This window comes from Beauveria bassiana (genome assembly GCF_000280675.1).
Source record: "Beauveria bassiana ARSEF 2860 unplaced genomic scaffold BBA_S00007, whole genome shotgun sequence".
NCBI classification, from domain to species: domain Eukaryota; kingdom Fungi; phylum Ascomycota; class Sordariomycetes; order Hypocreales; family Cordycipitaceae; genus Beauveria; species Beauveria bassiana.
The window spans coordinates 139,803-154,572 of record NW_007930842.1 but is presented as its reverse complement, the minus strand read 5'-3'; the positions used below and the strand labels follow the sequence as shown (position 1 = coordinate 154,572).

Genomic DNA, 14,770 nt, shown 5'->3' with positions numbered 1-14,770 from the left:
ACTGCATCCATCCCTATACGGAGCCCTGCTGCGCACAACTACTCAAGAGTCAAGACTGCGACGGGGCCCGCTCGGTTCCGCTCACTCATGTCAAACTCGTCGTTGGTCCTCATAATAAGCAGCGGTTATTTTTGCTCTTGACTTGACCGCGCACGATGGACCACTTCACGCTTTCTGTGCGTGACTTGTGGTGGCCAAGGGTTCTTTTGTCTGTGTGACAAGGAACGAACCCACCTCGCGCCTCCCGACACCCTCGACCATAACGGTATATTTGGTCTATGCAGGCAATACAGCCACCCCTCTCAGAAAAGCTTTTCATTCGACCCCTGTCTTGCAGCATGTACCCACACCCTTTGACATCTGTTACTTGCAGTCTTGCATTTTTTTTTCTTGTTGCTTCCAGCCAATCCGGTCCGCCCTGGCCAGGCGCGGCTTGCATTGGGCTTGCCTTGCGACACTGCTAGCTTCATGTCTGCTGCTCTTTGGTCCATTGGCAAATGACACCGTGCTCCCAATCATCAACCCAGCATGACTGCCAATGTGCTAGATGTCTGTCTGCGAGTCGACCAGTGTGGCCGTTGCAGAAGGATGTCTGCCACCCATTCCTTCTAGTCCCCTGTACACGAACTTATCCGGCAACTAGTTGCTTCAACTATAGTACCCTCACACCAAAGCTCTTATGGTCAACAAGCACCGCAACGTGTCTGCATATCAGTACACGTTCTCTCCTCGTGCTATCCAGACACCCTTATTGAAGCTAGTAGCTTTACGCATCTGGCTAATGAAGCCGGTTGGCGGCCGGCGATACATGCACTCATCTGCAGGCTGGCCCCAGTTTCTCCCACTCACACTCAACTATACCCTCCAAGTACCATGGCTGCTGCTACATAATTTGGTGCCAATCGCGCCTCGTATGGGGACTCTGGGGAGTTGTCTTGGAGTTGCAAGGTCCGTATCGACTCTCTAGCTGCCCACAATTGCCTTGATTGCATAACCTGGCCAAATTGTCGCGTTCCCAAGGTCCTCGCCCCTCGTCGACAAGGCGCGGCCGCGCCGTCTTTGAGGGTCAGCATGGGGCCGTAGAATCTCATGTGCATCTAGTCAAGAAATGCCATCGATGGGCTCCCATACCCACCCGACCTGGCAACTTGGCGGCGGGCTTCCGAGCTTTGAGACTTGATAGATAGACTCAGAACACACACCACACCACACACCATGGGGATCCTCTCTCACTCCTCGGCATCAACTCTGTATAATGAGCCCTTCCCCCATTAATATTCATGCCAGGAATCTCCACAAAGGCGAAGCCTCGAGTCGTTTATATATCATCCCTGTGACGGCGCTATAAACGTCAGATCTTATGTGCTTCACTACGAGACCTCATCTTTGTGAGAATACATCGACTTTGAACTAATTCACGACACTTTCGCGACACCTTATCTCCAGCGTTCATGCCTCTGATGCCATCATCTGATCAGTGTAGCATATTGGCATAAATCGAAATTAAAAGGATCTACGTTATATGTGAGCGTTGGCGCAAATCGACATTCTGCTCATCTCCAATTCCCGTCATTTTCGAGACGGCGGCGAAACACGCCCCTGCTCAGCGCATCGCTACACACCATTTGCTCTCCATTTTCCCAGCAATCTGCTTTGAAGCGGCCAGGAACAACCATTGTGCTGTGATTTCCCTTCGGAGATTTTTAGGTTTTGGATTTTTGACAAGCACGACCTCGCTACGGGCCCTCCATCATCAGACATCTCAGCCAAGCCGGCGCTTCTGCCAGCCCTGCTGCCCTCGCGCGGCTGCATTACCGTTACCAATCAGTTTATTAACAACCACTCTCCCCCATTATCCTTGCCCGATACCCACTGCGAGCAAGGCAGGCCAAGGGTAGCCAGGTCTCTTTTTCTCTTCTCTCTTCCATTCTTCTCCCCGAGTTGAGAAAGAGATTTACTTTGCTGGCCTTCTCTTGCCTTTCTTGGAGCTTGCATTCTTCCCTTTCCGCTCTTGATAGAATTCGGCTCTCTTCTCTCTTCTCCCAAGTCGCCCATCTCGTGGGCGCCATATCGAACATTATTTCCATCTACAGACCGGCGACCGTTCAGGGCGGATCGCTCTGGAGGGATCCATGCATCAAGACCACGCTGGCGGATAACTATCGACATACTTACAATGTGGACTACTCTGGTCAGCTCTCTCCGTCTGCTGACCAGAGGCAAGTTCACGCCACATATGACACGTCCGCCTTCTCCGATACACAGCGGCAGCATGGCCAGGAACACCACCAACAGCACCAACAGCACCACCATCCTAACCCTTATCAAAGGGACGTCATAGACTCTAGTATCCCCCGAATTCAAACAGACTCGAACACAGACTCTGCTACCTCCCACCACCAGCAGGTTCTAGCACAACCACAAACATCCCCGCACGGCTCCTCGCAGCTTCTCTTCAGTCCAGCCATGGGACCACCTCGAGGAGACCGTATGGGCAACCCATTCGGAGCACACGGGTCTTTAATCAACCCTCTTTATCCGAACATGTCACCTTCTAACCCGCGTCACTCGCCATCATCTCCACATCAAGGAAGCAGCTCAGGGAAGAGACCACGACCTGAAGATTTTGACATGGCCTCAGCAGGTATGCAAGAGCTACAGCATACGGGTCTTGCTGGCATGGTGACGACGCCAATGGGAGGAAGCTATTCTTCAGGCAGTGGGATGGCAGGCACGCCGCCGTTGCCCATGACACATCACCACCACCTGCCAGACATGGGACCACCCTCGAAAATGATGCGAAGAGACGAGTCGGGGCAACTATCCGCTGCGAGCATGGTTGGGCAGGAAGGCATGCCAATGCCAGCGCCAAGGCCCCGGGGACCAAAACTCAAGTTTACGGCCGAGGATGACCAGTTGCTGATTCTGCTTAAGGAGCAAAAGAATCTGACGTGGAAGCAAATCGCCGACTTCTTCCCTGGACGCTCTTCCGGGACCCTACAAGTACGGTATTGCACAAAGCTCAAGGCGAAAACGACCTTGTGGACAGATGACATGGTACGTTGCCACTAATTCGCCGCTGGCGAGACTGGTTCGAATCGCTAATGGATCCAAAACAGGACCAAAAACTTCGCAACGCACTACAAGATTATGAAAATGAGAGATGGAGAATCATTGCTCACAAAGTAGGAACTGGATTTACACCCGCGGCGTGTCGCGAGCGAGCCGCCCAAATCGGTATTGGCGACGAAGAGTACCAACCGCCCATGTCTCCCGAACCTGGCCCTTCCGAGAGCGGTATTATCATGTATCCTAATGAAAACCGGCACTTGCCCTTCCCAGAGAAGCACCACCAGGGCATGCCGGAACAATGACATCAATGGCGAAGTTGGGCCGCAGTTCTCATTATGACACTTGGAGGCAGATTGGCTCAATACGACTTTTATGCACCGGTTATTCAGAGAGACACCCACTTCGCCTTTCTTCTACTTCTTTCACTATCCCTTTTTTACTTATCTGATACTCTTTACCTTGAGTTCTTGTTGCGAGGGTATGGGATTGTTTGTCTGTTATTGCTCTCGATTTCTCGCCTCGTTCATCACGATTTATTACGCTTACGCATGCGGATACGAGTCCGCTACATCGAGCCGTGTTTGATTTTGTCAGATTGGAGCACGAGAATACGAATCACTGCTGCCAATTTATCAACTCTCCTCGCCCGACTGTCCCTCGCTGGACTCTTTAGTTTTAGCTAGGTGTTGAGCATGTATGGAAGGGGTTGTATGCTTGTGTATGTATGTATGTGTGTGCGCGCGCGGGCGTTTCGGCCGAAACGGAGAAGGACGAAGGAAAAGCGGAATCAAATATTCGTTGCAAATGGGCTGTATTATTTTCTCACAAATACCCAGCACCGGCGTTTTCTTGGAATTTCTCTACGAATGGGGAACATTTGAACAGGCTTGGGCTTTTGGATGGTGCATTTACCCAATTGTGGACAAAAAAGACACCAGAAAAAGAAGAGATGAAAAGAATTCACCAAGCCAAAGTATTGATTTTATCTGCGTTCGAATTAATTTGTCTCTTCTTGCCGGCTTGGTGTATATACAAGACTTGATACTTGCTGCAACGCAGATATGTAAATTCGGTGCGTGTAGTTGTTCTTTCATATGGTTTATCTCGGCACTTTTCGCAGCCGGAGCCTTTGAGTTGCAGCAGACGCATTGAACGGCATTGATCGGCCTATTCCACCTCTTGATATGCTGCCTCGCGATGAAACTTGGCACGCTGTAGCGTCAAAAAGTTTAAGAAGTGTCGCAGTTTCCCACGGGAGAAGGTTCGTTGCTAATCCGTTTCATCGTACTCTTTCTTCAAGGTGAGTCCGGGTCGCGAAACACCTTGCTCTAAAATTGCCGCTCTAATCCAAGATGGGCTGACCGGCAGAACGTGTAACGAGGTGCATGGAAGTGGTTTTTTTTTGATTATCTTGTGCCTCTCCATCGTCGTATCCAACTACGTTGCCAAAAAATGCTCCGCGAGCTGCTCCTCATTCATCACCACGCGTCGCTCGACCAGGTCAATCACCTGCTCGTGCACGCTGACGTCGATGCCGTCGTCACCGAGGTACGCTGCCGCGTCGACGAGCCAGCCGTTGAAGTCGCGAATCTCGGTTGTGGCTTTCCCAGCCTCGACATCCTGCAGCATGGAGCTCTTATTGTCCTGAACAAGTGCACCGACGCGGTGCAGCATGGCGCGCAGCCGCGGCTGGGCGAATCGCGCCGCGAGCTCTGCGCGCAGCGCCCCGACGCTGCGGCCGGCTTGCGTATCGGACGCGAGAATGGCGGCGCTGCTGGAGTCCGCGACGAGGGCTTGAAGGATGCGGCTGGAGGCGGCAAGCATGAGATCCATGACGCGCAAGGCGGAGTCGCTGGCAAAGAGACGACCGGTCTTGCACCGCAGGATGGCGGACAGCGGGTTGATGCATGTGTTGACGACGAGCTTTTCGAGCTGCAGCACCCACACATCGAGGCTGCTAAAGGCGCGGGCGGCGAGGGTTTCCGTGTCGACCACTTGCGCGGTGAGGTACGCGGCGCTGCTGGGGGCTGCGGATGCGAGTGCGGATGTGGTGCCAGACGTTACGACGGGGCCGAGGTAGGCGTCGGCGGGTGAGGCAAAGACGCTGCGAAAGGGACCAGTAGAGTAAAGCCCGTGGTTGGTGACGCAGAGAAGCGCGTGGAAGCCGGCGGCGCCGTCTGGGGGGAAGCGTGCGGCCATGTAGGAGGCCCCGTGCGGCGGCCACAGCTTGGACATGCCGTTCTGTGCAAAGGCCACGGTTGACTGCGCGTCTAGGTAGCGCCGCATGCGGTCGACCTCGGGCAGCGCGGCCTGCGCCTTGGTGGTGACGAGGAGATTGTGAATGGTGCCCCCGTCGGCGGCTTCGCGGACGGGCGCGGCGCTGCCGATCTCGGGCGGCTTCTCCTCCGTCCACCACTCAATATCAAAGTCCTTGCATGTGTGGACCTGGTCCCTGCAGGCGATTTCGATACCTTTGCTTTTGTGCCATTGAGAAAGCAGCTCTTTGCGGTGCACGATGAGCGTGATGGGAGGCGGATCGGCGCGAGTGCGAATGTAGAGAGCGTACATGCGGCCGAGGTTGCCGAGGCCGAGGATGTATAAGCGGCGGTCGGCGTCGTCGGCAGGCCGGGCAGACGGCGCGGACGAAGAGGGCGAAGCGGTGGTGAGGCCGAGATGTGCGGGGGTCCATGCGTAGAGCTTTGGCGCTGGATTGTTCTCTCCAAGTAACGAAGAGAGCCATGGCGGCGGAGAGGGCTGAGAGGTCATGCTTCTTCTACTTGCGGAGATGCTGGCGCGGACGGGGTGGTGAGAGACTGCAAGGCGAATGCAGGGAGAAAGCATCGGCCGCGAGGCTGTCCCCCACATTTCGGCACGGCAGTGAAGAGCTAGTTATGAAATGTGATGATCTATGATGACCAGTGGCTAATAGATCTGATGCATTTGCCAAGCTGCCAAGTTTCAAAGATGTCATTTTATGGCATGTAAGAGCAAGGTAGTTGTTATTGGCTTACAGACGACCGGCCTAATCAGAGGAGACGAGAATGGAGCCAAGCGGGTCAAGACACAAGCTAAGAACTTGATAAGAAGCAAGGTGTCCAAGGTGGCTTACTATGATGACCCTAAAACTGGAAATATGTATACGAACTTATATTACTTAACGGGCGGGCATTATGATTGACAGGAGCACGTTGCCGTCAATCTTTTTAGTGTATATTAATAAAGTATCCCCGTACTAACTATTAATATGAAGTGAATATGAAGGCTGCACGGCGAGCTGCACAAGCCCAAACCCCGACGGTATAAATAAAGACTCAAGACCCGACGGTACGTGGGTACTAAAGCTGCACGTGCCAGTGGAGAAAAAAGGCAGCCAAACGCCCATCTTTGGCGCCCCAGGCCACTAAGCTGCACTGGGCTAGGCTGCCTCGGGAGTCATTCACAGTTTCTCATCACTATGTCCATGACGTCTATTCGTGAAGATTCATCTTGATTTTGTCGAAAGCAACATCTTTAGGCAGAGCGCTTGTTCGGCGATCTACCATGAGCTATAAGGCCTTCTCGTGGGACTAGGAGGGTGTCTCTGATCACTTGCGCAGTTCGCCCTGCCACCAAACAACTGCCATCTCATTCACGGTGCTTGTTTGCCACCTCTAAGCTTCGACGAAAGAATTCTAGCCCAGACGCCCGGATTAGACAATGCATTGAGCTTTTGCTACTGGCTCTTCTCAGCTTTGCGACATAGGCGACCTCGTGTTAAAGGAGAAGCCGTGTAACATTGCTACCCCTCGCCACTGCCGTTTCTCGCAACGAAACCTGGCCCAACTCCCACCACCACTGTTGCAGCCCATCATCGCGGCACTCCGGCAATCATGGATCACGAGGAAAATTCAGCGGCTGAAAACGCCGATCGACGGAGCGATTTGGTCGACAAGATGGTTGCCGCCGCGCACGACGAGGCCGGAGAGGTAGACGACACAGAGCAACCTAACGACCTCGCCGGCATGACTGAAGAGGATGCTCTCAAGAACCTGACCGGCACCGTCCGCGACCAGGACGAGCTGGAGCGCGACATTACGCTCCAGGCCAACGCGGCTATCATGGAGCAAGAGGACAAAAAGGACCAGGCGCGCATCCAAAAACTCGAGGCCTCGCGCCAGCGTCTGAAGCTGCAGCTCGACAAGGAGAAGAAGCGACTCGACCGCGCGACCACAAACCCCTATCAGGCTGCCAACATTCGCAAAGAGGTGGCCAAGATTGAGCAAGAGATCCTGCACATTAGCAGTGACATTTCGGATTTTCAGACGCGCATGAAGAAACGTCACGAGCAAGACCCCCTCGAAGTTCCGACCACTGCAAAGTCGGCCAGGTTACCGGGAGAGAGCCACCGCGACTACCTCATCCGAACTGGCAAAATTACACCCTTTGCACGTGTGGGAGGACCGAGGCCTGCTGGAGTCGAAGGTCGATTAGCGGATGCCATTCTCGATGCTGAAGAAGAAGCGGCTGCAGAGCAACTCGGCGGCCCGGACGAGGAGCCCGCGTCGCATCAGCTGCTGCGACGGCCTGGCTTCGAAGACGAAGCACCAACGACGACAAGCACCACGCCAGCGGCCAGCAGCGCCGTTGAATCTGAGTTCTCGCTTCGACCTCGCAAGCGGCAACGGCGTGAGAGAGCCCGTAGTCCTTCTCAAGACTATGAGCCAGGAGTCTCGGCCGCCGAGGAATCTGGAGACTCGACAGTCTGGCAGCAGGGAACAGAGGAAGATTTGGTTCGAGAGGAACGACGCAAGAATAAAGTGAAGGCTGCTGTCAAGGCGCAGGAGCAGATTGACTTGACAAAGATTGACGATGGCAATGAGAAGCTGTACCAGCGTCGTCTAAAAGACTGGATATCGCGACGCAGCCGCGCCCGGCGTTCAAGAAGACAGGCACAAGAGTCTACAGAGGCTGAGGCGGAGAGCGACGCAGAGGCAGATGAATCGACAAAGCCATCACCTGACCACCCAGACTGGTCCATCGACGAAACCCTCAAGCTCCCTGGAGATATTCATCCATCGTTGTTTGGCTATCAAAAGACTGGCGTGCAATGGCTCGCAGAGTTGTACAAGCAGCGCGTGGGTGGTATCGTCGGTGACGAAATGGGCCTAGGGAAAACTGTTCAGCTGATTGCATTTCTCGCTGCCCTGCACAGCAGCAAGAAGCTAAAGCGTCCAGTCATTGTCGTTGCTCCCGCTACGCTTCTTCGACAATGGGTCAGCGAGTTTCACCGATGGTGGCCCCCTTTGCGTGTTTCGATCCTGCATTCGTCCGGCAGTGGCATGCTAAACCCAACTGCCGAAGACGACTATGATTTGGACCACTTTCGCCCCGTGGCTGGCAAGTCTGTAAAGGCGGCACGGCGCATCATTCGCGCCGTTGTCGACAAGGGCCACGTGCTTGTCACTACTTACACTGGACTTCAGACGTATGCCGAAGAACTACTAAGGGTTGAGTGGGAGTATGCCGTCTTAGATGAAGGCCACAAGATTCGAAATCCGAATGCCGAAATCACTGTCACCTGCAAGGAACTCAACACCCCGAATCGTGTGATTCTCTCTGGAACTCCGGTGCAGAACAATTTGACCGAGCTCTGGTCACTGTTCGACTTTATTTATCCCATGCGACTAGGCACTCTCGTCAACTTTAGGACTCAATTTGAAATTCCAATCCGACAAGGAGGCTATGCCAATGCTTCGAATCTTCAAGTCATGACGGCTGAAAAGTGTGCAGAAGCGCTGAAAGAAACGATTAGCGAGTACCTTTTGCAGCGCCTGAAGGTTGACGTTGCCGCAGACTTGCCAGAAAAGACGGAACAGGTTTTGTTTTGCAAGCTGACTGACGGCCAGCGCAAAGCATACGAGACATTTCTTGGTTCCGATGAGGTCTCTGCCATTCTGAATCGAAGACGGCAGTCTCTCTACGGAATTGATATTTTGCGGAAAATCTGCAACCACCCTGACTTGCTGGACAAGAAGCTGTCTGAAAAGGCTGGCTATGACTATGGTAGCCCCAGGTTGTCGACAAAACTGCAACTTACCAAGGATCTCCTACAAAACGTCATGATCCCCAATGGACACAAGATGCTACTTTTCTCTCAGGGCAAACTAATGCTGAATATCATTGAAAAATGCATGAGAGATTGCGGCATATCGTATCTGCGTATGGATGGAGAGACGCCGGTGGACCAGCGCCAGCCAATGATTGATCGCTTCAACAACGACCCGGACGTGCACGTCTTCCTCATGACTACACGCACCGGTGGTCTGGGAACCAACCTCACAGGTGCTGATCGCATAATTATATTTGATCCAGATTGGAATCCTTCAACCGACTTGCAGGCACGAGAAAGAGCTTGGCGACTCGGCCAGAACAAACCTGTCAAGATATACAGACTCATGACGGAAGGTACAATTGAAGAAAAGATCTACCATCGACAAATCTTTAAGCAGTTCATGACGAACAAAGTACTGAAAGATCCAAAACAACGCAGCTCGTACGACTTGTCTGACTTGTACGATCTTTTCACGTACAATTCTGGCGGAAATGCGGCTGCTCAACGAAGCGAAGTTTTCAGGGGTGCCGAGGTGGACATAACAAATGGTGAGGGTAGCACAAAGGATGATAATACCGCTTTCGATTACGAGCAACAAGAGTTGAAGCAAATGGATCTGGTCGCGGCCATGGAAGAGTTCAAAGAAGATAAGGCTGCGCAGGATGAGCGCCGCATGCTTGATGGCATCTTTGCTCGCTCTGTCAACAGCGCGTACGATCACGAGCAGATTGTCAACGGGCCTTCCAAAGCCAAGGCCGACATTGCCGTTCTCCGACACGAGGCCAATCAAGTAGCGAAGCAAGCCGCTGCGCATCTCCGACGCGCTGGTCAGGAAGCCCGCAGTGTGCCAATCGGGACAGTAACGTGGACGGGCGAAGTTGGCCAAGGCGGTCGACCTGGAGGCAATCGTCGCCGCGCAGGGCCTAGCTCTGCCGGAATTCTCAGCAACCTGGCTGATCGACAGGGCCTTGACGACGGTGCTGGAAGCGGCAGCTCTCGCGGTGGCACACCCGGCGTCGACAAGAACCTCAAGGCAAAGGATTTCATGCTCATGATTAAGCAGTACATTAATCGGCACGGGGGCAAGGTGCCGAGCAAGATGCTGGTTGACCATTTTAATCCATTCTGTCCGGGAAAGAAACAGAGCGACGAGTTCAAGACGGCGCTCGACACGATGGCGATGCTGAGCAAAACAGGTGGTGCTGGCAGAGGCATGTGGTCTTTGAAGCCCGAATTCAAATGATGGTCCTCGTACGGCACTCCCAATTAGACAAAACCTATGTATCGGGGGATTGGGAGTTCGCTCGGAGCATACGACATTGACTTATACCATAGAGCTTTGCTTTTAGAAAGAAATATCATGGCATTCAGACTAGAAGCGTCGTAGTCAGCATGCAGGCAGCTCACATTCACGGGGCAGACATTCATTGCAGAAGTAACTTTGTCATGGGCCTTCTTCGGGCGAAATTTAGAACTATCTACCGAAGCACCACCCGTCCCAGTCAAGGCAGGCAGCGCAACAACGTAGGTTGGAGACCAGGCGATAAATGCCGTCCTCCTCGTTTTCTCAACGCCACAGATGGAAACCAGTTAGACCAAGAGACTCCTTGCGCAAAAGAAAGATCCCAGCCAATAGACCAAGCCCTTCGTTTGCTGGAAAGAAAGACTCCCAAAACTTTTCGAATCGGTCGTGAATGTTCTTCTCTCTCGTGGAGCATTGCAACCTTGGCAAAGAGGGTTTTTCTTTGCATCTAGAGACGACGACCACGGCGACCACCCTTTCTGCGGGTCGAGTCGGAGGGGGTAGGGGTGACGTCCTCGATGCGGCCAATCTTCATGCCGGCGCGGGCGAGGGCGCGGAGGGCGGACTGGGCGCCGGGGCCGGGGGTCTTGGTGGCGTTACCGCCGGTGGCGCGGATCTTGATGTGCAGGGCGTTGATGCCGAGCTCCTTGCAGCGGGCGGCGACGTCCTGCGCGGCCAACATGGCAGCGTAGGGGGAGGACTCGTCGCGATCGGCCTTGACCTTCATGCCGCCGGTGACACGGGTGATGGTTTCGCGGCCACTGTGACCCCGCCAAACATATATTAGCGAATGACGTCCTTGAAGAATATTGATTGGGCACAAGATGCTGGGAGACAAGGGTCGTGGACGAACCTGAGATCGGTAATGTGGACGAAGGTATCGTTGAAGGAGGCAAAGATACGGGCAACGCCAAAGACGAGCTCGCCTTGTCGAAAAAAAGTAATGTTAGCTTGCATGTTTTTTGGATGCGACAAAACGGTAGTCCATTCGGCCAAGGATGAGAGCTAATTCGTACCATCACGGACGGAAGGACCGAGGGAGATGTTCTCCTGGGGAGCGCGGGTAGCCTTCTTGGGGGGAGCCATTGTGAACTGGAGTTTTGGTGGTGAGAACTGGGTGGGTTGAGAATGAGGAAATCTCCAAAATCGAAAACACCAAGCAACTGAGCGGGCACTTTTGGTGGTTTCGCGCGCGCAGCCCAGCCCCAGAGCGAGAGTGGGCTGGCTGGAAGCGGTGGGGTGTGGCAGTATTGGCCAATTTAGAGTGTGTGCACGAAAGCCCTGACCCTAGGCGAAAAAAAATGAAGGTCCGTCTTGAACGTCTTTGCGCCATCCCCATAAAAACTTTTGGCGGTGTGGGAAGAAAAAGGGTGGAGAATTTCTCTCGCTTGTGTGCGCCCAGGATACTCTGCAGAGGAAGAAAACATCCCCAAGCTGCCCACCCACACTCTTCTTCTCCTTCTCGATCATCACTAACCGACAACACCACAGCCAACCGTCGAAATGGGTGCCACGTATGTCTATCTACCTGGTTCGAACTCGTGCGAAAGCATGGACGCATGAGAGAATTCGATTTCATATCGGTCGGGTTTCTTTGCGAGCTATTATGCAGATTTTGTCGTGGTCCTTCTTTGCTGGGCAAAAAAATCAGCTCATCTCAAGTATGGAGCTTTGCTGAAAAGCAAAGTCTTCTCTTTGATTTGAGGCTTTGCCAGCTCGATTATTTCCCGTGGCTCATTGCCCTCATTCCTTCAGGCCTGCCATCAATGGCTCTGCGGATTTGAGAGATGCTGCCTGGGGTGTTGGAGGCAAAGAGTACTGTTCATCGAACATCTTGCCTCTCAAATGCATTGCTGCTGATTGGGTTGGTGCAACGGACGAATTGCCGGAAGGCTTCCCCTTGAACCAAACATGTCCCGTCGCAGCTTCATACTCTTGGACGAAAGTCTGAGGAATTGTCGGATGAATATTGTCGCACAAGCTCAGAGCTTTTTTGCATTGACTTGTCGTTTCACCGATCAAATACAGTCTCGAGTTAGCCAAAGCCAGAATGTCGCGCTTAAGCTACAGTTCTCGCACCGGCGCTCTCTGTTCCACGCCCTCGCACGGGGTGTGCTGGACTCCGTACTAATCTTGTCTGCTCACAGTACCGTCCCTACCAACGACCAGATCCTGGTCCCTGAGACCCTTCTTAAGAAGCGCAAGAGCCAGGAGAAGGTTCGCGCTGAGCGCACCGCCGCCATCGAGAAGAAGAAGGCCGTAAGTTTTATCTCTTTTTTTTCCCTTCACACAATCGTGGCACTATGTGATGCATAACATACATGCTTCAACTAGACATCTGTCGATGCTGTTGAAAGTTAACCTTCTTTCGGGTCTGATACAATCGCCTGACCTACACATTTCTCTTCCGCCAATGCTCAAGCCAGGCCATCATTGCTAACGACTGCAATAGTCCAACAAGGAGAAGCGTGGCGTCATCTTTAAGCGTGCTGAGAAGTACGTCAAGGAGTACCGCGATGCTGAGCGCGAGAAGATCCGTCTTCACCGCGCTGCCAAGAAGGACGACTCTGCCTATGTCCCCGCCGAGGCCAAGCTGATGTTCGTCGTGCGCATCAAGGGTATCAACAAGATTGCCCCCAAGCCCCGCAAGATCCTCCAGCTCCTCCGTCTGCTCCAGATCAACAATGGCGTCTTCATCAAGGTCACCAAGGCCATCACCGAGATGCTCAAGATTGTCGAGCCCTGGATTGCCTATGGTTACCCCAACCTCAAGTCCATCAAGGAGCTCATCTACAAGCGCGGATACGGCAAGATCAACAAGCAGCGCATTGCCCTGACCGACAACGCCATCATCGAGGAGAACCTCGGCAAGTACGGCATTGTCTGCATCGAGGATCTTGTCCACGAGATCTACTCGGTCGGCCCCAACTTCAAGCAGGTCTCCAACTTCCTGTGGCCCTTCAAGCTGTCCAACCCCACCGGTGGCTTCCGCGCCCGCAAGTTCAAGCACTACATTGAGGGCGGTGACCTCGGTAACCGCGAGGACGCCATCAATGCCCTCATCCGCCAGATGAACTAGACTGGTATTTTGATGCAACGAAAAAATGTGTATGAAGGATCGGGTAGGACAAAATTGGTAGTGACTTTAGGCCTACTTACACGGCATGGATGATTCGGCGTTTGCTAGCACGGCTTGGGCTTTTGTTTTGAGGAATAAATTTCCCCTCATGAATGGCACACCAGCTTCCCTGCATACTGTGACTACCTTTGTGATATTGGCCCGTGCATGTTTTTCAATATGTTAGGACTTGATAAAGCCTTCTAGTAGACTTGAGTGAGATTCTTCAGTCCGAGGCTTTCGGCCCACGGATCTATTGTATTATGATATGTGTACAGGGGTAATCGTTAAAAAGTACAGTGAAGAGAGTGGTGGCTGTTCATGACACCCCAACCGGAGCCCCTACATCTTAATGTCAAAGCTCGTTCCGCAGCCGCAGCTACTCGTTGCCAGAGGATTGTCCACAATCTTGAATTGCGAGCCGATTAGCTCCATTGTAAAGTCGACCTTGCTGCCTTTGAGCAGGTCGAGTGAGGGCTCGTCGAGAATGATCCGGGCGCCGTCGTACTTGCTGCCCACGGCGGGGTCTTCGCCGATATACTGAAAGATGGAGTCGTCCTCGCCGACTGCAGTAGCGGAATCCGCGGCGTCCTTTTGGGGTATCGTGATGAGGCTCATCAGGTATTGGAAGCCGTGGCAACCGCCACTTTCGACTTGGATCCGCAGCGCGAGGTTGGGATTCGAGTCTTTGGCCATGATCTCTGAAAGTCGCTGCACCATGTTAGCAAACCTGTTGGGTATTTGCTGCGCTTGCATCATTGTGCGCATCACGTATTCATGTATATGCAGTTCTGGCGTACCTTGGCCGCGCGAGTGGTTATCTCAAGCTTCATCTCGTTGCCGTCCTCGTCCTTGACCGGATTCTGCACGCACACCGTTGCTCTCCGAGCCGCCGAGGCGGAAAACGTTCGCCTAGGCATCGTCGTCGGCGCTGCGAGAGGTGCGGCGCTTCGTCTTACAAGCGACCGAGCTGTGCCGTTGGCCAGCCGAGGTGGCGAGGCTAGCAGCGTCCGGGGCGCGAGAAACTCGAGGCAGCCCGTCGTCGTGGACGCCGCGGCCGCGGTGGCATAGCGTCTCTTTGCGAGCTGGACAAAGGCGCGCGCCGAGCAGAAGCTATGAGCACATCGTAGAGGTGCCATTATCGGGTCGTGTTGTGGCAGGCAAAATGTGGCGGCTCTTGTGCTGG

At 53.5% G+C, this 14,770-nt stretch overlaps 6 protein-coding genes across 6 annotated transcripts; 3 read left to right on the top strand and 3 right to left on the bottom strand.

Moving 5' to 3' along the window:
• Positions 1-2,176: 2,176 nt before the first annotated feature.
• Positions 2,177-3,374, top strand: BBA_03262 (MYB DNA-binding domain-containing protein; the record flags this gene model as incomplete). Its single annotated transcript, XM_008598359.1, has 3 exons — positions 2,177-2,191; positions 2,266-3,057; positions 3,120-3,374. 3 exons carry the CDS (start codon positions 2,177-2,179, stop codon positions 3,372-3,374), a joined length of 1,062 nt encoding a protein of 353 aa, XP_008596581.1.
• A 1,135-nt stretch (positions 3,375-4,509) lies between these two features.
• BBA_03261 (2-dehydropantoate 2-reductase, putative) lies at positions 4,510-5,937 on the bottom strand (the record flags this gene model as incomplete). The annotated part of the gene is made up of 1 exon (XM_008598358.1): positions 4,510-5,937. One exon carries the CDS (start codon positions 5,935-5,937, stop codon positions 4,510-4,512), a length of 1,428 nt encoding a protein of 475 aa, XP_008596580.1.
• Positions 5,938-6,941: 1,004 nt separating this feature from the next.
• BBA_03260 (transcription-coupled repair protein CSB/RAD26) lies at positions 6,942-10,406 on the top strand (the record flags this gene model as incomplete). Its single annotated transcript, XM_008598357.1, has 1 exon — positions 6,942-10,406. The coding sequence occupies one exon, from the start codon at positions 6,942-6,944 to the stop codon at positions 10,404-10,406; it is 3,465 nt and encodes a 1,154-aa protein (XP_008596579.1).
• Positions 10,407-10,914: 508 nt separating this feature from the next.
• BBA_03259 (40S ribosomal protein S14 (CRP2)) lies at positions 10,915-11,552 on the bottom strand (the record flags this gene model as incomplete). Its single annotated transcript, XM_008598356.1, has 3 exons — positions 10,915-11,227; positions 11,320-11,392; positions 11,483-11,552. The coding sequence occupies 3 exons, from the start codon at positions 11,550-11,552 to the stop codon at positions 10,915-10,917; spliced, it is 456 nt and encodes a 151-aa protein (XP_008596578.1).
• Positions 11,553-11,969: 417 nt separating this feature from the next.
• On the top strand, positions 11,970-13,545 carry BBA_03258 (60S ribosomal protein L7; the record flags this gene model as incomplete). The annotated part of the gene is made up of 4 exons (XM_008598355.1): positions 11,970-11,980; positions 12,222-12,330; positions 12,495-12,725; positions 12,919-13,545. The coding sequence occupies 4 exons, from the start codon at positions 11,970-11,972 to the stop codon at positions 13,543-13,545; spliced, it is 978 nt and encodes a 325-aa protein (XP_008596577.1).
• A 381-nt stretch (positions 13,546-13,926) lies between these two features.
• BBA_03257 (iron sulfur assembly protein) lies at positions 13,927-14,723 on the bottom strand (the record flags this gene model as incomplete). The annotated part of the gene is made up of 2 exons (XM_008598354.1): positions 13,927-14,295; positions 14,385-14,723. The coding sequence occupies 2 exons, from the start codon at positions 14,721-14,723 to the stop codon at positions 13,927-13,929; spliced, it is 708 nt and encodes a 235-aa protein (XP_008596576.1).
• Between the last annotated feature and the right edge of the window lie 47 nt (positions 14,724-14,770).